This window comes from Dreissena polymorpha, chromosome 1, assembly GCF_020536995.1.
Source record: "Dreissena polymorpha isolate Duluth1 chromosome 1, UMN_Dpol_1.0, whole genome shotgun sequence".
Taxonomy (NCBI): domain Eukaryota; kingdom Metazoa; phylum Mollusca; class Bivalvia; order Myida; family Dreissenidae; genus Dreissena; species Dreissena polymorpha.
In genome coordinates, this window is record NC_068355.1 from 56,551,721 (window position 1) to 56,573,736 (window position 22,016).

General features: G+C 36.5%; 1 protein-coding gene across 1 annotated transcript in view; it reads left to right on the forward strand.

Annotated features, from left to right (window-relative positions):
- The window catches only part of LOC127881634 (cation-dependent mannose-6-phosphate receptor-like), a 148,298-nt gene that overhangs the window by 120,282 nt on the left and 6,000 nt on the right, over window positions 1-22,016 (forward strand). The window contains exon 3 of the mRNA XM_052429716.1: window positions 21,916-22,006. Within this exon, the coding sequence (XP_052285676.1) occupies window positions 21,965-22,006 (42 nt within the window). The 5' untranslated portion in view covers window positions 21,916-21,964. The remainder of the gene's footprint in view (window positions 1-21,915; window positions 22,007-22,016) is intronic.

Consider the following 22,016-nt stretch of genomic DNA (forward strand, 5'->3'; position numbering starts at 1 on the left):
TGGTGAAGGATCAAGGTCAAGGTCATCCTTCAAGGTCAAACGTCATATAGGGGGACATTGTGTTTCACAAACACATCTTTTTTTCTACCGGTATATGATGCCCAGCAAAGTACATACAAAGTCTATGACTGTAAGTTAGAATTTGCCAACCAAGTAACAGGAACAGTCAATGTTTGGCTACAAAATGATCCTGATGTTTTTTCAGTTAATCAGTTACATTATTAGTTGGCATCTGTATTATTGTGGTATCTCTGCTAAAAAATTGTGTGTGTAATAGCATGGCCCTTAATCTATCAGCCAATTTCGGCCGCAGTCCCCCACCTGAAAGTATACTTTTTTCCCCTTTTGGGGGACAGAATTCCCCCTGAAAAAGAATTTTTATGTCCCCCACTATAGTAGTGGGGAACATATTGTTTTTGCTCTGTCTGTTGGTTGGTCTGTTTGCGCCAACTTTAACATTTTGCAATAACTTTTGCTATATTGAAGATAGCAACTTGATATTTGGCATGCATGTGTATCTCATAGAGTTGCACATTTTGAGTGGTGAAAGGTCAAGGTCATCCTTCAAGGTCAGAGGTCAAATATATGTGGCCAAAATCGCTCATTTTATGAATACTTGTGCCATATTGAAGATAGCACCTTGATATTTGGCATGCAGGTGTATCTCATGTAGCTGCACATTTTGAGTGGTGAAAGGTCAAGGTCATCCTTCAAGGTCCTCATCCTTCAAGGTCAAAGGTCAAATATATGGGTCAAAATCGCTCATTTAATGTACACTTTTGCAATATTTCAATATTCAAAATAGCAACTTGATGTTTGGCATGCATGTGTATCTCATGGAGCTGCACATTTTGAGTGGTGAAAGGTCAAGGTCATCCTTCAAGGTCAGAGGTCAAATATATGTGGCCAAAATCGCAAATTTCTGAGTACTTTTGCAATATTGAAGATAGCAACTTGATATTTGGCATGCATGTGTATCTCATGGAGCTGCACATTTTGAGTGGTGAAAGGTCAAGGTCATCCTTCAAGGTCAAATATATGGGTCAAAATTGCTCATGTAATGTCACTTCTTCAATATTGAAGCTAGCAATTTTATATTTGACATGCATGTGTATCTCGTGGAGCTGCACATTTTGAGTGGTGAAGGGTCAAGGTCAAGGTCATCCTTCAAGGTCAAACGTCATATACGGGGATATGATGTTTCACAATGGTCTGTTGGTTTGCGCCAATTTTAACCTTTGCAATAACTTTTGCAAAATTGAAGATAGCAACTTGATATTTGGCATGCATATGTATCATGGAGCTGCACATTTTGAGTGGTGAAAGGTCAAGGTCAAGGTCATCCTTCAGGGTCAAAGGTCAAATATATGGGTCAAAATCGCTCATTTAATGTACACTTTTGTAAAATTTCAATATTCACGATAGCAACTTGATGTTTGGCATGCACGTGTATCTCATGGAGCTGCACATTTTGAGTGGTGGAAGGTCAAGGTCAAGGTCATCCTTCAAGGTCAGAGGTCTAATATATATGGCCAAAATCGCTCATTTTAAGGTCATATTTCAAGGTCAAAGGTCAAATATATGGGAGTACATAGTGCTTCACAAGCAAATCTTGTTATAAGATAAACTCACTGTTATCATTACTTTGTACAAGCCATTGTTATAAAAAACATTTCTTGTGTCAATGCTAAAATATGTATTAAATTGTTAAAATAATGCACAGTAACAACTTCTGAAGAGAAAAATATACTTAAGGCAATAGAAACACATTGTTATATGAAATGCTTTTTATTAAGAACACCTACTTAAAATTTGTTTAATTTTGTTTTACATTATCTGAAGAAAAAATAGTACCTTGTAATTTGAAATCAGTCAATAAAAAATTAAGGGAGTGTTGCCATATGCTAACAATAGTCAAGAAGTGCAATTGTCTCTATTGGTAATACAACAGAGCAATACAATTTGCTTAAACAAGATTACAGCATAAAGGGTGCCATTCTTAGCTACGGGTGCAGTTTTGAATACCAACCAAGCAGTGGTCTAATGGTAAGATGCTGGCTTTGGGATCAAGAGGTCCCGGGTTCGAATCCCGCCCTGACCGCTGGAATTTCCTTGAGCAAGAAATTTATCCCACAACTGCTCCTCTCCACCTCGGTGTATAAATGGGTACCTGTGAGGGAAATAAGCCAATGTGCCGTGACTGCATACTGCGCCAAGATGTTAACGGATGACTTATGACCCAGTGATCAGGGAAAAACTGTAAATCGCCTTTGAACGCACATCTCGAGTATGAAAAGGGCGCTATATAAATGTGGTATAAAAAAAAAAGAATAAATAAAAGCTTATCAGAATTTATTTGAGAAGTCACAGTGACTTGACCATTGACCTAGTGACCCCAAAATGGGTGTGGTGTGTAGAACTCATCAATGTGCATCTACATATGAAGTTTGAAAGTTGTAGTTGGAAGCACTTTGATTTTAGAGCCAATGTTAAGGTTTTAGCACGACGCAGACGGCGGACGACACGACGAACTGGCTACGACAATACCTCGGGTTTTCTCCGTTTATACCGAGCTAAAAATAAAAACTAAGATGTCTGCTTTGCAATTTCTTCAAAAAATAGACACTTATGAATGTGCTTATATTAAACGTGAACAGTATTGACATATTGCTTACGATAACGTTTGACATTTTATTAGTTTTGTAATAGCGTGTTTGACCTTTCGCATTGACCATCCCACAATCCCACATTTGCTTTCAGTGGGGCCAGTTTCTGTAAATCTTCCACAACAAGTTCAGCAAATGTTTTATGACCAGATTTCCTCATATTTGGGAGTGTTTATATTTAACTTTTATTGAATGCATAAAACACGTTTGTTCTGTTTTTGAATAGCTGAAAATAGCTTGATGTTTGTAAATTGTGTGACATGTTGATCAAATTGATACATAGAAAAAAACACATTTTGCATTTATTTGTATTTGTAGCTAAGCAACACATGTTACCAAATACAAATTTAAGTATTTGGTATAAATATATAATGATTTGCTATATTCGTAATATCGTATGAAATGCAATTTTAATTATAATGTGTTAATATGTTTGTCTACTCCAAATAATTATTGTATATAAGTAAATATAGGGTAAAAATGTCTATGGAAAGTATCCGTAGGCACGTTTCAATTGCTTGTGTACCTCATATGGATCAGGGTCTTTCTAAATTATTGCATGAGTGTTAATGCCTATGTCTGATTGTGTAAATATCTTCAAATATATTTGTTAAGAGGATTTTAATATTAAAAGATAAACTAGTATCTAAACTTTAACCGTGCATCTTTTGCATTTATTTTAACGTGTTTATATTGTTTGGCTTACAGAGTTTAATATTGTCTATATTCGTGCGTACTTTTATTGTGATTGATTTGGTAAGACAAAGTGCATATCACTAATGCTGTTGTTTTTGTTTTTTGTTATATGTAAATAATTAAACATGTTTATTTTGGTGATATGTATTTCCAAATCTAAGTGTGTTGTTGCATTCTCAATAAAGTACATAGCCATACACGTGGAATAGTATTGCTAAGTGACAATTTGTTGTCTTTACAAATAAAATCCGCAAGGATTGTCGTTTCAATTATATATAGCTTTCCCCTATTGAACCTGGGTAAAAACGTGACCGTGAGCTCATTTTGTTTTATGTTGACTGCCAATATAATTATATATATATATATATATAGAAAGAAATTGTTCAAAAGGTGTATCTTATACCCTAGCGCTTTCGACTACACGTCTTCTTCAGGGGTGTATACAGATATGAGTCCCCAGTGCGAATGCACAATAGAGGTTAACTTATTGGCTTTCAGTCTTTGTTTTTTTTAGTTATATGTCGTTTTATATTTTTTATTTTTTATTTATGCATATTAAAATTGTGTTATAGACTGACGCCCGTAATATAATTTATATCGATGTTATAATAAAAAATATTATAATTTGCAGTGAACGTTTTGCATTCAGTATTGTGTCATATTTATGCCCCCCTTCGAAGAAGAGGGGGTATATTGCTTTGCACATGTCGGTCTGCGGGTCAATCCACCAGGTGGTTTCGGGATGATAACTCAAGAACGCTTGTGCCTAGGATCATGAAACTTCATAGGTTCATTGATCATGACTCGCAGATGACCCCTATTGATTTTGATGTCACTAGGTCAAATGTCAAGGTCATGGTGACCCGAAATAGTAAAATGGTTTCCGGATGATAACTCAAGAACGCTTAGGTCTAGGATCATGAAACTTGATAGGTAGATTGATCATGACTCGCAGATAACCCCTATTGATTTTCAGGTCTTTAGGTCAAAGGGCAAGGTCACAGTGATCCGAAATAGTAAAATGGTTTCCGGATGATAACTCAAGAACGCTTAGGCCTAGGATCATGCAACTTGATAGGTAGATTCATCATGACTCGCAGATGACCCCTATCGATTTTCAGGTCACTAGCACAAAGGTCAAGGTCACAGTGACCCGAAATAGTAAAATGGTTTCCGAATGATAACTCAAGAACGCTTATGCCTAGGATCATGAAACTTCATAGTACATTGATCATGACTCGCAGATGACCCCTATTGATTTTAAGGTCACAAGGTCAAAGGTCAACGTCACGGTGACCCGAAATAGTAAAATGGTTTCCGGATGATTACTTAAGAACGCTTATGCCTAGGATCATGAAACTTCATAGGTACATTGATCATGACTCGCAGATGACCCCTATTGATTTTAAGTCACAAGGTCAAAGGTCAAGGTAACGGTGACCCGAAATAGTAAAATGGTTTCCGAATGATAACTCAAGAACGCTTATGCCTAGGATCATTGAACTTGATAGGTAGATTGATCAGGACTCGCAGTTGACCCCTATTGATTTTCAGGTCACTATATCAAAGGTCAAGGTCACAGTGACCAGAAATAGTAAAATGGTTTCCGGATGATTACTCAAGAATGCTAATTGCTACGATCATAAAACTTCATAGGTACATTGATTATGACTCGCAGATGACCCCTATCGATATTGAGGTCACTAGGTCAAAGGTCAAGTTCAGGGTGACCCGAAATAGTAAAATGGTTTCCAGATGATAACTGAAGAACGCTTATTCCTAGGATCATGAAACTTGATAGGTAGATTGACCATGACTCGCAGATGACCCGTTTTGATTTTCAGGTCACTAGGTTAAAGGTCAAGGTCACGTTGACCCGAAATAGTAAAATGGTTTCCGGATGATAACTCAAGAACGCTTATGGCTAGGATCATGAAACTTGATAGGTACATTGATCATGACTGGCAGATGAGCCCTATTGATTTTCAGGTCGCTAGGTCAAAGGTCAAGGTCACAGTGACATAAAACATATTCACACAATGGCTGTCACTACAACAGAGATCCCATATGGGGGTCATGCATGTTTTACAAACAGCCCTTGTTATTTTTCGTTTTATGATTATGTACATACACTTATTATAATTGTGTGTTATAAAATGGCGCTTAAAATGTTTATTATATCGATATAACGTTTAAATGATTAAAATGGAAGTTAGAATTTAGCGTGAAGTTGTTTTATTTTTAATATGTTGTTTTTATTTATTCCATGGCACTGAAGAGTATTGAGTCGCCTTATATATATATATATATATATATATATATATATATATATATATATATATATATATATATATATATATATATATATATACACATATATATACATACATACATATATGCACATACACAAACATGTATATAAATATATACTATAATATAATGGTCGTCGGACCATTGTGTTTTTGCTTCTATACAAAACAAAATGATATTGTCAAACGAGTGGCCAGATTCGCTGAAGTGTGCGGCAACGGGAGACCTATTGAATTGGCGACTTTTCCAGTCGGACCTATGTAGATTAATGCGCTTGGTCAATGCCAGTTTTGTTTCGCCAACATATTGTTTCTTACAAATACTGCACGTCATCAAATATAGGACATTTGCAGTTTTACAGTTGTGGTAACCTTTATCGGACGAAATGGCACCAGATGTGGCTTTTAATGTATTTGATGGGCGCATCATATTGCATATTTGGCAACGCATGGTTTTGATTCTCCTAGAACAGCTTCTTCGGAAGTTGGTGTACTTTTGGCATGTACCAGAATGGATCTTCTATATACCAAAATGGGCTTTTCAGGAAATATACGTTTAAGCTTGATTGATTTTTCGATTGTGGTCCAGTGGCGGTCAATGATGTCTTTTATTTTAGACAGACCTGGATGGTAAGTGACCTCAAATGGTATACGAGTGTTTGGCGTTTTGCTTTTGTATTTGAGTAGGTTTATATATATATATATATATATATATATATATATATATATATATATATATATATATATATATATATATATATATATATATATAAAGCCGCGCTCTGGGGAAAAGTGGTTAATGCACGTGCGTAAAGCGTCGTCCAAGATAGGCCAGTGCAGTCCACATAGGCTTATCAGCGACGACACTTTCCGCCTAAACAGGATTTTTGATAAGAAGATAGTTTATTTTAACGAAAATATAAAAGCGGAAAGTGTCATCCATGATTAGCCTGTGCGGACTACACAGGCTATCTGGAACGACATTTTATTGACATGCATTAAACCCGTTTTCATAGAGGAAGGCCCATATATATTTATGATATGGGTAACAAACAAACAAGTACTTCTTCGACTGTAACAGGAAAACGAACACCGTTGACGTTATGTTGTTCATTGATTAAAGAGATATTTTTTTATGTCATACCATTGTCTTTATTTCATTGTCATTGTATAAACTTTACAAAGTACGCGATTGTTCTGCTCAATAATAAATCAAAACACAATGCGCATTCGATCCCGAACTGTCGGCTGCTAACATTCTCTCCGGTGCGCACGTGCAGAAAATGAACGACAATTAGTCTCACTCACTTTTTTTACTTCACATTCTTCCGGTCCGCGTTAAAGGTCACATAACCCCAAACCGGAACTCCTGTTTGCAGGGTTACATGCAGTCAGTTTGATACTTAGCACACATTGTTCAGTGCATGCTGCATAGGGTTTGTAAAATACATTGCAAATGGTTGTTTTTGGTATTAATTTGAAGGTATATTTGTAAGCAATAAGAAAAAAAAGCCATATTTGTGCTCTACTTTTTCTGTTGATGGTTCCCGGCTTTGAAAGTAGGTCATACTATTTGAGCCCAAAATGGTCGCATCCACATCTGTCAAAACTGGTGTGCTTATTCTAAGGTAAATATTTTGAGTTACAACACATAGAATTTGATGACATGCATTTTTTAAAAAGATTATGCATTTATCTTTCCAATGATGTATGATGATATAGTACTGAAACGCTTGGTCATGGTAAAAATTGATATCGAACTTCAACTATTTTATATGTAATATAGAAGGAAATTAATTGCGCATGCGTAACCTAAACATCAAGAGGGACGCGTGGTTTGTGTGTTTTCAAACAGGCGCTTAATTGGCGTGAATCAAGCGCCTCTAATGCAGTGACCAGGTCATAATACACTAAATAGTTTCCCTATATAATTCAATGTAAAAGCGACAACTTTGAGCGAAAATAAATGCAACATTTTGCACATAGAGACCCCCATAACCATACCTTTTCTTAGAGGCCATTCTAAGCGGAATCGATATATGCAATAAAAAAGATATGTCATGTACAAAGCAAGAAAGAACTTGACACAAATCAAAATCGACTGTTTTTGCAACTTCTTTTTTCTTAGTGGAATGTAACCTTTTCTAGTGCAATGGTTTACTATAGTCTTCAAGTGTATCATATTTCAGGGATTCAGTAGTGAACACCTATTCATGCCCTACCATTATCTTCGCAAGATAACATCCGAATAATGGTAAAAAGTGTAAAAATTGCCTTCCTGTCAACTATGATATTTTTTTAGAGAGTACATTTAGTGTATTGTAACCTATAAGACAACGTTTACTGTTAACATCGCGAAAAATAAGCACTTCTCGATACTTGTAAACCTATTTTCTATGTGCATGCCAATTTTCAGACCGATCTTTCACGTAGAAATGCTTGAAAATGCATTTTATTATAACGCCTGATAAGCCATGTGGCTTTCGCGTTCGGAGCTTTGATGTATAACGGGCGTTCAGGCGTAAAACGATTACCCTAAATAATTACAATCGGTCAAAATACTGGAATATTGTTACAAGCTATGTAGAAAAAGAAGTAAACAATTGTTAAAACGTGTTCATGAGCTCTTTCAGCACAAATTGTTGCGATTTGAAATGCTTAAGACGAGTTTTTGTACGTTTTTTTTTTCTTATATTCCTCTGAAAATGTATTTTTTTCTTAAAAACTCACGATGCTCCTTATATTCATGAAACAAACGCATTTATTCCGTGAAATTTGCCAAAACGCGTCATATTCCACTAAAAAATGATGATTTTCTGTAAAAACAGCTCCTTTGTGACTAGGCCTGGTTTTGCGTTTAGGTCATAATACACTAAATAGTTTCCCTATATAATTCAATGTAAAAGCAACAACTTTGAGCGAAAATAAATGCAACATTTTGCACATAGAGACCCCCCATAACCATACCTTTTCTTAGAGGCCATTCTAAGCGGAATCGATATATGCAATAAAAAAAATATATGTCATGTACAAAGCAAGAAAAAACTTGACACAAATCAAAATCGACTGTTTTTGCAACTTTTTTTTCGGCCGTTTCTTAGTGGAATGTAACCTTTTCTAGTGCAATTGTTTACTATAGTCTTCAAGTGTATCATATTTCAGGGATTCAGTAGTGAACACCTATTCATGCCCTACCATTATCTTCGCAAGATAACACTCGAATAATGGTAAAAAGTGTAAAAATTGCCTTCCTGTCAACTATGATATTTTTTTTAGAGAGTACAGCCCAACATGAAGCGATCATTTAGTGTATTGTAACCACCAGAGCGACGCGCTTAATTTGAAATCCAGATTTGCAAGGCTTAATCGATTCCAAAATAAACAAACACGCGGACAAACAAAACATGGAACGCCATTGATAGTCTGTTTACGCGTGCCTCGTAGGTTATATTACACTAATTCCGATTCCCATAGGGTCCCATTATAAAACTGACAACTTTCACAGCATTTTTCTTGCCTTTTCGACGTATCAATTTTTCCGAACCTGGCATCATTGTAAAGATGGATCTGTCCTCTTCCAATAATTGCAATCAAAAACATACCGTCTCGCAACTTCTTAGAAAGTAAATCGCTGTCGAATGAACCCACCGTAGAAAAACGTGTTTCGGAATCCTAATTTCGACAAAAGCCCCACACAATAGAAAACACACCCTCAAAAGTCCATCTTTTAAGTTAGCTTCCAATCCAAGGCATCAAAGTACTCCAGACACATACAGGATATTACAAATAACCACAAAAGACATGTCTCACATTGTTAAATGGCTTATATTCAAGAAGAGAAAAGGAACTCTTTAGAAATAGGCACTACTTTCGAATGGACCACGGAGGGATACACAATGATTTAATGTAATGTAACCTCGTACATATGGCTTTCAAATGAAGGAATTTAAATATGAAAATAATTCAGCAGCGATCTTTGAAAACGTGGCTTAATGCATGTGTGTAAAGTGTCGTCCCAGATAAGCCTGTGCAGTCCACCCAGGATAACAAGGACGATACTTTCCGCATTTATTGCTTTTTACATTTCAAGGAAGACTACTTCACGAAATCTAATCAAGGCGTAAAGTGTCGTCCCTGATAAGCCTGTGCAGTCAGCACATGCAACGACATTCTCCTCATTAACGAAAGTTTTCGTTTACAGGAAGTATTTTTTTCAGCGAAAATCCAGTTCTGACTAAAAGTGGCGTAACGTAATAACTTAACGGACCTAAAGGCTAATCCGGACGACACTTTACACACATGCATTATGCCCCGTTTTCCAAGTGCGAGGCTCAAGTGTTTTGTACTTCTTGCCGACGTCATATTTTGCAGCGGTAATTCCTGAAGTATGCTTTAAAGTAAACAAGTTATTTCTGTGTTGTAATGACTTTGATTTAGAAGATGAATACTAGTTAAATGTGTATATGCCACTAAGTTAAGAAAAACTTATATTTGCCGTTCATTTTGTATAAGCCCATCTGTATATAAATTCCACAACTTACTAGTTTCATGTGACAAATCAACAATTTATAATGTTTGTAGATTTATTAAAGAAGCTTTTGTTAAAAGAAATACAATACTTAATAACACTGTTCATTAAACTTCAGTACCGCCTTGATAGAACCTAGGTGTTCTTACCATCGATTGTATTTATTGGTATTTTTATTCTTTAATGTTATCTTGATATGCCTTGTTTCGAGACAGAGAATAGTATGTGTATTTAAGCATGAAGACAATGTACAATTGTATAAATCTGAATAAACTATCTTTCTGTCTATTTGTCTGTCTGCTTTCTTCAAGCCTCAATTCCTATTGGAATTTAAGGGTTTAGATGGAAATATGTTGCGTTGCTTAATTGTTTGCAATACTCTTTGAGTGCACAAACGTGTGTTAACGTTGCTGTTGTTGTCTTTTACAGCAAACGAACTCACCTTCAAGGCATCAGAGAAACGTAAAGTGCACTGGTAATTTTAAATTCTACTGCTTTAGTGAGAATTCGGCATTCGCTTTGTCATGATCATGAGAAGTACCAAATCAAGGTGTTATCATTATTAAGTCTCGTGGTATTAAGATATATCATTGTGTAAATCATCTAACCTGACAGCAATAGACCTTTTTGCACAATAAGCAAAAACTGATTAGAGCGCGAAGTATCGTTACTCGCAGAATTCCAGAACGAGGCTGGACGTTATCCATTCTTAATAGGGAACCTCGATAGCATTTTCTAACATTTTATATTAACTTTGTTTGATGTCCCTATCTTGTCGTTGGTATTGTTTAAGTGTAAAACACAAAATTGTTGAAAACTGGCAATTTTCGTTGTATATTAAAATACGTCCTTTAAAGTTAGGAACGTTTTTCGTGGTAAACATTATTATCATGTTCATATATTTTCATGACGCCAAAGTGAATAAAGTGAATACAAATATTTCACACCATATGATGAGTGGATGAACATATCCCCCACGGAGGACTGTCGCCGTTTATTAAGTGAATTCGCGCAACAGACTGACCAGAGAGTACGCCAAGCCGCCAGAGGGCATTGGACGCGCAGATAAAATATGAACGTATCAAATATGTGTGAAAATCCCTTTAGCCCGTCACTCCGGTCCCTATATTAGATATGTCCTCGACGCCTAGCCAATATTTACCGCTGTGATAAACATCTATAGACGTAAATACGTCGATATTTTGTTGATAAAACCCGCCGTTTATGTAAACCTACATTAACATGACATGTTAAATAATTTCTTCGGCACATGCATATATAGCTTTGGCAATGGTTACCTTAACAAAACCGCATATCGCATAAATTACTTCGTCTTTAGATAAGTTACTTTTGCAATAAACATATGCAATGTTATATTTAACAAAATCACTCAAATAACAATAAACGACCGCATGTTGGTAAAAAATGGATGTAAACGATATGTGTTTGTCTCATGTTCACACACATAGTATTGCTGACTGGAATATTGGGTTCAGGAGTTTGTGGTTTTAACTAGTTCATTGCAGTCTTTATTTCAAATTGCAGTTATATTGTAGCGTTTGATGACTTAATAATTTGTTCTGTATGAGTTTGAATTTAACCGTTAACTATACAATTATATAGAACGCTTTCAAAGAAGATAGTCGTAACAGTTTTTAACTATTAAAATTACAAACTTTGTCTGAAATAAAAATCGGGGCTTTTGCTTCGGCATAGTTAATATGAGGAGCGACATGCGAAAATGGGTCTTAACCGTATGCGGCCAGTTTAGCTCAAGACCAGCCTGCGCATCCGAGCAGTCTGGTAAGAAGCTACCTTACCCGCTTACTAGGCCACGAAACCTCTCGTGGATTTAAAGGGACCTTTTCACGTTTTGGTTTATTGAAAAAAAATGAAAAAATTGTTTGAGATTCGAAATTTTGTGTTGTAGTGATGATATTTGTGATAAAAAACCTAATTCTGAACATTTAACATGCTCTTAATTATCCATTATATGCATTCTTTGACAATTTTAAAACCTGAATATTATAAAGCGTTGCAACGCGAAACGATTGCATAGTTTAAAGAGTTCATGTTGTTGTCTTTATATTTTGTGACACTACGAGGGTTGTTTATATAAAGTTTTCAAACAGCACTCATGGTATGAGCACAGATGGCCGAGTGGTCTGAGCGGTAGACTTTTACTCCAGAGATCAGTGCAGTTATGGGTTACTTGTTTTTCTTTCTGTAATTTTATTTTTGGTTTTTTTTTACAAGAGCTTTTTTAGATCCAATGTTTACATTTATCAATATAAAGCATTTAATGACAGACTTCAATACATGCCAAAATATGTGAACATGTCCCTTTAAGGCACTTGATTACACGGCGCGAATGCTCATGCTTGTCTTGGGCTACGCTTGGCGCATATCACACAATGCACAGTTTCGCATGACTCGGCTCCAATCGTGAACGATGCACATATTTTGGCCATTTAGTACGTTATTGCAAGCAAAACACAAATTGTATAACTTCATTGTCGGATTTCGAAGTTTTCTACGATGCTATTGTTTGCAACCAGGTAGCATCACTGTTTTTTCGTGCACTTCTGTTTAGTGAAACTTTGTCTACTGCGATGCAGGAGGTGTCTTTATACAAACTTTATCTTAGTATTCACTATTGAGCATCCATATCATACTAACGCATCAAATAGCATCGTAATATCTTTTTAAACATCTGAATTTAGGCATTTTCTTAGCTAAAAAAGGGATACAAACCCAAACAAGTACATAGTATTGCCCCGGGATAGCGACGTGCCATACATAGCAAGCGACGAATCTTGTGTATCTAATAAGCATTTAGTTGTCATATACATAAACATAATCATGAAAGAAGCGAGGGTCTCATTATGAAAATAATTATCATAATTCTTGCGGCCACTTGAATGCATCAGAACTCAAGAGAAAGTCAACAACACAACGCCTCTGGCTTCGGCTACGCGATCGCTCGACTGATGCGATCGTATTTGCAAATTATTAATCATACCCTTTGTCTCTTTTATTCTACTGTTTTCCTTCTATAGCATGTTTGCAATTTGAACTTTCATGGCAGCAACTGGGCGAACATTCTCTGATCTTTGACATAAGCATTAATTTTTTATGAAAAAAGTCAAATTACACTGAAAAAACCCTGACAAATTAAACTTGACTGTTATTAAAATAAAATGTGAAGCATAAAGCTATGGGACATCAATCCAGCGACCTTTCGTGAATGATAGATATGCGTGATTACAAGCGCTCGAGTTAAGATTCAGTTTTCACGCGCATAGGTAGTTTACTAAAAGTTGCAAATGTGATTCTATAGTTAAAAACTTGTTACAGAAGTGAAAATATAAAGCTTAAAAGTAAATTAGTCACTAATCGTGTTTACATAATTTAAAGTGGAAATGTGTGACACACAGAACACTTAAGTATTAAGCCTATAAAGGTATCCGGAACAACGGCAGCCGAACAATCGGCTCAATGCTTTTTTTGCATTACCCAACGATCAGCACCTCATAAATTTGCCGACCATTCAACTGTGTTATTTAATCGGGTGCCAATGTCCTTTCCGACTCATTTGCGAGGTGCCGAATGTCCGGGAATGCCAAACGGGTCACCCACTGGTCATGTTTATTATGCCATAAGTTCAATTAAGCCTGTCTCTGATAAAACGGGCTTTAATGCATGTGCGTAATGTGCCGTCACAGATAAACCAGTGCAGTCCGCACTGGCTAATCAGGACCGACACTTTCCGCTCTGATGTTATTTTTTAGTTTAAAGGAAGTCTCTTTTTAGCGAAAATCTAGTTTTCGTGGTAAGTGTCGTATCTGATACGTCTGTGCGGACTGCACGGCTAGACGGGAACGACACTTAACGCACACTTATTTAGCCTCGTTTTCACAGAGCGCGGCTCAATTGTATTTATGAATGCAGCTTGTCCTATCTACCCGTTTACTCCGCTCGTCCTCTCTTCATCGCATTAACGTATGTACTTAAGTCTGTCGGAAACGGATAGCTAAAGTATCAATGACATGTACATGTATGTGATATTCGTCTGATTTGTCGTTGAAATAAAAGTTGGTTTGTTTTCGTTGTCCTGTGCACACGCTTGCTCGTCATTCCTATAATGTGAAACCTATGCGACATCTCTTGGTTAATGTTGACAATTAAAACTAAGACTTCGACACTTAGTCTGTTATCAAGTTTTATGCAAAATAGATGGAAATCGGTTGTTTTAAAGAAACGTGTTGTTTGTCTTAGTATTTTTTGCGTTTTTGTTATTGCGGAATTCAGTAATAGGTCAATAACCACATGTAAAGCTTCAATGATCTACAGCCGAACACGTGTCTCGATACGTAAACTATGATTAGATCGTCATCAACTCTTTCGAAACTAGTAAATACACATTATAACAGACAGTAAATATTTCCCATTTTTTTAAGCGTGCAATTACATAAGTTCTTATCGTCAAATAAATAGGGAAACATATTAAACTCTCGCATGCATCAAAGATCATCAAGGCGCAGGTACGCTTGTATTTTCTGAACAAGCGAATCATGGCAATAAATAGTTTTTAAAAGTTGCAAGAAATCAAGGTTATTTCATTGCCAACATTTCAGTGAAAAGTGGCATGTTTTATTATTTTTATTGTTGAAATCAAAAGCAGTGGATGCTTTATCTAGAACGTCAACATGATAAATCGATTTCAAAGATATGTGAGCCGTGTTCTAAAAAAATTGGGTTTAATGCATGTGCGTTTAGTGTCATCCCAGATTAGACTGTGCAGTCCGCACAGGCTAATCAGAGACGACACTTTCCGCCTAAACTTGATTATCGGTAAGGAGAGACTTCATTGAAACTAAAAAGACCATAAACGCGGAACGTGTCGTCCCTGATTAGCCTGTGCGGACTGCACATGCTAATCTAGAACGACACTTTACGCACATGCATTATGCCCAGTTTTCTCAGAACGCGACACATATTATTATAAATGTGATCACAGCTCTGGGGAAACAGACTGAATTAATGTGCGTAAAGTGTCATCCTTGATTAATCTGCACAGGGACGACACTTTCCGCTTTCATCGTGTTAATCCTTTTCTTGGCGAAACTCCATTAGGCGAAAATGTTTGTATTTGATTAGTCTGCGCAAATGGAACAGACTGATCAGGGACGACACTTTACGCACATGCATTTAGTCCCGTTTTCCCAAAGTTAAGCTCATGCTATCTGTGTGTCGTGTACACTTGCGCCGCAACAATGATTTCAACACAATCTCTTTGTGTAAATACGCACTGAATTTAGTATCTCTCGGATGTGGAGGTAGTCTTACAACCATCGATGTTAAGAAAATACATGTATCTACCTTTGATTGAATATTATGAATAACTAATCAAGTGTCTTTTATTGAAAACATGTGTGATTTATTTCAATCGAACTCCCGCTTCAGTATCGAAACAGCAATAAAAAAGGGCATTGGAGTCATCGAAGTTCAAAGTGGAGCAATTATTAAATTGAAGATTTTACCTCTTTCGCTTCATAACTTGCGGTCGTCCTCAAACGTTCATGGTTTGGCTTCCCTAAAACTCGTGGCTTTGATTGTTATTTACGATTTAATAGATTTGACATTAGTGCGATATCGACCCCCTCTCTGATGTAGACCGTGGGATAGATACAACTGTTCGACCCCTCTCTGATGTAGACCGTGGAATAGATACAACTGTTCGACCCCTCTCTGATTCGACTGTTCGACTCCTCGCTTATTCACTAACTCCCTCGCTCAGTCACTCACTCGCTCAGTCACTCACTCACTCGCTCACGAACTTAATAGCTCGTTCGCTCGCTAAATTGATCGACCGATCGCTCACTCGTTCGCTCACGCACACACGCACTCACTCGAATATAAATTGACTCATTGCCAATATTAATAATTCTGAGCATGCTATAAACATTGTATGCATTTTTATGGATATGTTGTTATTGTTTTTGTATTGCTCAATAGGCATAAAATAATGATTTCTCTATTTTTGAGCCATAAAAACGCATTAAGCTGTCGATGAAAGACGTAACACATAAGTTAGTTTTTCGCTCGTATTTGTTGGCTTATTTCTGGCAAATAATAAAAAAACACAGAGAGAGAGCGATGGCACTTTTCTAATAATTAATAATGAATTTAACATGGTCATATGACATGACATCTTATTAATTTACATGCACGTTACAGTCGGCCACGTGAAAGATAATTTACAGCGTAATCATGTTTTTTCCCCCATTTAAATGTGTATTTGTCAAACGCGATGTCACGTCGCTTGTCTACCTTAGTCTTCTAACGTGCTTAGAATCGCCTGTATAGGTGACATTAAGTAAAAGTAATTACAACATAATAATTTTGTTCCTCTTCTCGAAACGCATTTTCTGAAATAAACATCCCTTTTATTCACAAAAAGCGAAAATTATTAAATTTGTAATGTGTTTAACGATGCAGTTCTGAATTCGGCGGTAACATTGTTAAGAAATTACGTAAACGACGATTGTTGTGCGTAATGGTGTCTTGTTCTGAGAAAACTGGGCTTAATTCATGTGCGTAAAGTGTCGCCCCAGATTAGCCTGTGCAGTCCGCACAGGCTAATCAGGGACGACACTTTCCGCTTTAATGGTATTTTTAGTTTCAAGGAAGTCCCTCCTTACCGAAAATCAAGTTTAGGCGGAAAGTGTCGTATATAAGCCAGATATTTAATTCTGAAATCGAAAATGTCTGTACAGTCGAATTCGCCGGCATGTTTATCATGCATGTACGATGTGAATCTAAATTTAGTTTAACGGTTCATTTTAAATTTCTGCAACGATATCTATTCATACGACACACGAACACTAACTCTGATCCTAATAAAGACGAATGCTTCGGTTATTTTAGGAAGATATGTACGAAATATCTTCGTCACAATCGACTCGGGACCCTAATTTATTTTTGCTGCATTTTATGAAATTCGCCTTCAATGTATAGATTTGCTTGCCTATTTTGTGTTATTCTAACATATTCGATCAATATATAACAATTCAACACATATAACAAATCGTATAATCTCGCTTTAATAACCAATTTTTTCCTCAAAACATTTGCCGTACAACAATTAAAAATGTGCAAAAAAAAAATAAACACAGCAACTGCAATAGAGTATTTGTATAAATATAGATGAACTAATTAACTATAAATATGATTTATTGCATCTGTTGTATACGCAAAATATTACAAATATACATTATAAATACAATTATATAACTGTTTAATTCGCACTATTATCATTTTTTACTGATATAAACATGCTTAAATGCTTCGCTACCAGCATCTTGCTCTCAGGTTAATACATCAAATACATCATAGCATAGTATTTGAGCCGCACTCTGTTAAAATGTGCATAAAGTGTCGTCCCTTGTTAGCCTGTCGTCCCTCGTTAGCCTGTCGTCCCTTGTTAGCCTGTCGTCCCTTGTTAGCCTGTCGTCCCTTGTTAGCCTGTCGTCCCTTGTTAGCCTGTCGTCCCTTGTTAGCCTGTCCCTTGTTAGCCTGTCCCTTGTTAGCATGCCCCTTGTTAGCCTGTCCCTTGTTAGCCTGTCATCCCTTGTTAGCCTGTTCCTTGTTAGCCTGTGCAGTCCGCAATGTCGTTTTGCGCTTTAACTGATTTTTTGTAAAGAATATACTTCCTTTAAACGCAAAAAGCCATTACAGCGGAAAGTGTTGTCAATGATAGCCAGTCTGGACTGAACAGGCTTACCTGGGTCGACACTTAACGCGCTTTCATTAAGCCCCGTTTTCATAGACCGCGGCATATTTATTTCACGCAGTAAACACATGGTTTGGCTTACATTTATACGACATGCGTGGTCACCAGTATCCATTTGATATTTGTTAGATGATCCATTTTCCATATTTATTTTCCACAACTAAAATATATTTGTATCTTTATACACATGTAAAACAGACTTGTCCGATTGTTTGCTATCATATTTGGAGGATACACAGTGTTTGTTTTCTATGTCTAACTATTATTATTGGCATGTGGTATGCGTAAGATAATTGATTTTCCAGTTTGGTTTATTTCCTTAAATATTTACAACATGATACGCATCCTTTCTCATAAATATTTGTGTTTTTTTCAAACCACGTCATGTATTTTGTTAGATTTCATGTACACGACTATTTACCCTATGATCAATTCCTCTGAACTCGATCTTCTAATTTATGTGTACTACCGCATGGTTAAGACTGACGATGTACTATGCACAAGTCGTAATAAATGTATGTTCTGTTCTGTCCTTAACCCTATTATGCATAGCGTCTAGAAAAAAGGCCTTGGCAAACAGCGTAGACCCAGATAAGACGCCGCATGATTCGGCGTCTCATCTGGGTATACGCTGTTAGCTTAAAGAAATTTATGTAAGAAATATTCTAAATATAGAAAAAAATATACTAGACATCCCTAATTTTTGAAATAAATTGATCCAATTTAGAAGGATGGGAGAGTCCACTAGGCATAAATGGGTTAAAAGTTCGCCATTGTTCAAGCTGGTGGAGCAAAACTCGTGCTTGTTGATAAGTTACATATTAAATTTTAAATTTTCCTCAACCTTGGCTTGAGCTTTGCAATTGATTAATAACATGTATGTTAATTATGTGTTATCATACCGGTACATTGATATCTGCCTGATATATATTTCTGCTAGATATATTTTTTATATCAGTTCAACAGGAAATTGTTATATCAGTCGATATGTGTTGGTAGGTCATATTACTCGGAACTATAACGTTATCATTTATAGTAAGTAGAATCAGATTAAACTAAACAAACACTTTGATATCAAGATGATCTATATTTAATATACAAGCAGCGACACACACACAAAAACAGCAAACACACACACATTTTTTTCAAATAATAAGTGCAAGTGCTCATGACGTCATTATTATAATGTCAAACGTCAAATATGATAATTTTTATTTAAATTAAAAATTTAAGCGTCGTAGAGATTGTTTCCATTATTGCTTATAAATAGGTAAGGAGCTTCATAACTCATATAAAAAACATTTAAAAATCCGAATCCTTTAAGATTAGCTCTGTTTACTCATATCTACCTTGTTTCGATGTACCCGTAAAGTAGACTCACTCGAAAATGAACATCGCCCGGACCGGACTGTTCGGTTCCAGCGATTGTCTTTTTATGCCTAATTGGGAAAAGTATTGGTTCCGCGCCATTGTCGCAAAATTGTGAGGAAAACACTGACATTGGGAAAATCAGCAATGTGAATGGGAGGTATTAAATTCCGCCATTATACGAAACTTTGAGTCACCTCGAACTGTCCCCAAGTATGTGCGTAAAACTACTATAATTTGGTCCAAATCAAAGAAGATGGCGATACTAATATGGAGCTGAAAATATATATGTCTAAATTATATTGCATTCACTAATTATTAAACTGAGTATTGCTTTACAAATATTCATATTCTTAGGACCGAAATGTGTAATTAAATGGTTATAATATTTATTTATTTTTTTTAAAACAGGCTGTAATTTGGAATGAAATGCCTTAAAAAACTGACTTGTTGTGGCTTTCTTTTTATTTTGGATGCAGAATATCATTGGAAATATCCGAACAAAAAAAACAACAGAAAATCAAAAAGTCATATCGCAGGTCTAAAACTTTAATTAAAATTGGTAAACGAATGATTAAGTATAATGTTATTAAACGTGAATTTAGCGTAAGTATTCACGGATACGTTTTAGTATATTTTCCTACCCGGATAAAATGGTAGTTTACATAAGAGTACCCGGGGTACGTTTAAGAAGCACCCGAGCCGACTATGAACAATCGAGCTTTAAGCAATATAGGGATCACCACAGCAGGTTTCTAATAAACAGATTTCAAAATGTAGTCATGAAATAATCAGAAAAAGCATGATCACGATCGCTAAATCACTTTTAAAGCGGAAGAGAAAATTGACTCTTTCGAAATAGTCACTTCATTCGAATGGTCGCCGGAAGATACAAACTGATTTAGTGTAAAGTAGCCTTTAACCTCTTGGAATGTGTCGTCTGCTCCAGGCTTGACAGACTAACACTATCGAGCAGTCGAGTGACATTGGCGACCAGCAGACGGCGCAGTTGGGCGCGGGAGATTCCGGTCTGGAAGTTGGATACACGGCGGGTCGCGGACTGCTCACGTAAGTTCTTATTGGATACACGCCCGGTCACGAACTACTCACGTAAGGTTTGATTGGATACACGGTCGGTCATGAACTACTCACGTAAGTTCTGATTGGATACACGCCCGGTCACGAACTACTCACGTAAGTTCTGATTGGATACACGACCGGTCATGGACTACTCACGTGAGTTCAGATTGGATACACGGCCGGTCACGGACTGCACACGTAAGTTCTGATTGGATACACGGTGGTCAAGTTCTGATTGGATACACGGCTGGTCACGGACTTATCACGTATGTTAAGATTGGATATCCGGCCGGTCATGGTCTCCTCACTTCAGTTCTGATTTAGTACACGGTCGGTCACGAACTCCTAACTTATGTTCTGATTGGATTTACTTCGTGCGATGGACTTCTAACGTAAGTTCCGATTGGATACACGGCCGGTCATGAGCACCTCACTTAAGTTTTGATTGGATACACTGCGGGTCATGGACTTCTAACGCACGTTCGGATTGGATATACCGCGGGTCATGCACTCCTAATGTAAGTTCGGATTGGATACACTGCGGGTCATTAACTCCTCACGTAAGTTCTGATTGGATACAGTGCGGGTCATTAACTCCCCACGTACGTTCATGGCTCGTATTCATCAATCAATTCTTAGACATTGATATAAGAATATTCTTTAAATATTAATTTCTAAGAATGTGCTTTAATTTTGATTTATACAAGCAAGTCTCCTATCTGATAAAGACCTTAAAATTCTCAGTTAAGATGTATACGTTAAGTTGTTAGACTCGTTCACATGAAGTTGCTTGACTTTTTTCACATATACACGTATTTTTTTTGACTTGTTCACATATGTATGTGACGTTTTCTATTTTGTTTACATAAATCCGTGAAGCATTTATTTCCAATTAAATTTAATGTTATGTATAAAAATACTATGGTTTTTAAATCATTCGGAAAGTAACAATATTAAGAAAATAAGTTACATGAAAAAATATTTCTTCGGAGTTTGAACCCGGGTCATTTTGTAGCGAAAACTGAACCGATTGTCGGGTCAGTCAGGGTGTGATTCTTGCTCTTGGAAAACCGGGCCAAATGTATGTGCATAGGGGCTTATAAGGGACGACTCTCTACGCAGGTGCATTAAACCCCGTTTTCCCAGAACGAAAATCAATTATTGAAATTCACCGTTGATGATTGTTGATAGTTAAGGGACAGCGATATAAGCTGCTTTGCTTCTGGATTTAACACTTATGTATGTTACATTCATTCATATGTATCATGCATACATACATAACAATTCCAGTTAATCAGTCATATATGCATACTTAAACTTGTACATAAAACAAGTGATAAACATGCATGTATACATACATGCATAAGTGTTAAATCCAGAAGCGAAGTGAAGCGGCCCTGCGCAGTCATTGTTGACGTACAGCAGTTACAGATTTTAAAGAGAATTACATGAAATTTCTTTCTGACATTGCAGCACCACTACAGTCCAACTGGAATGTGACACACATGCATGCACACCCATAATGACTGCGCAGGGCGGCGGTGCTTCTGGACTTAAATCATATGTACGTATAC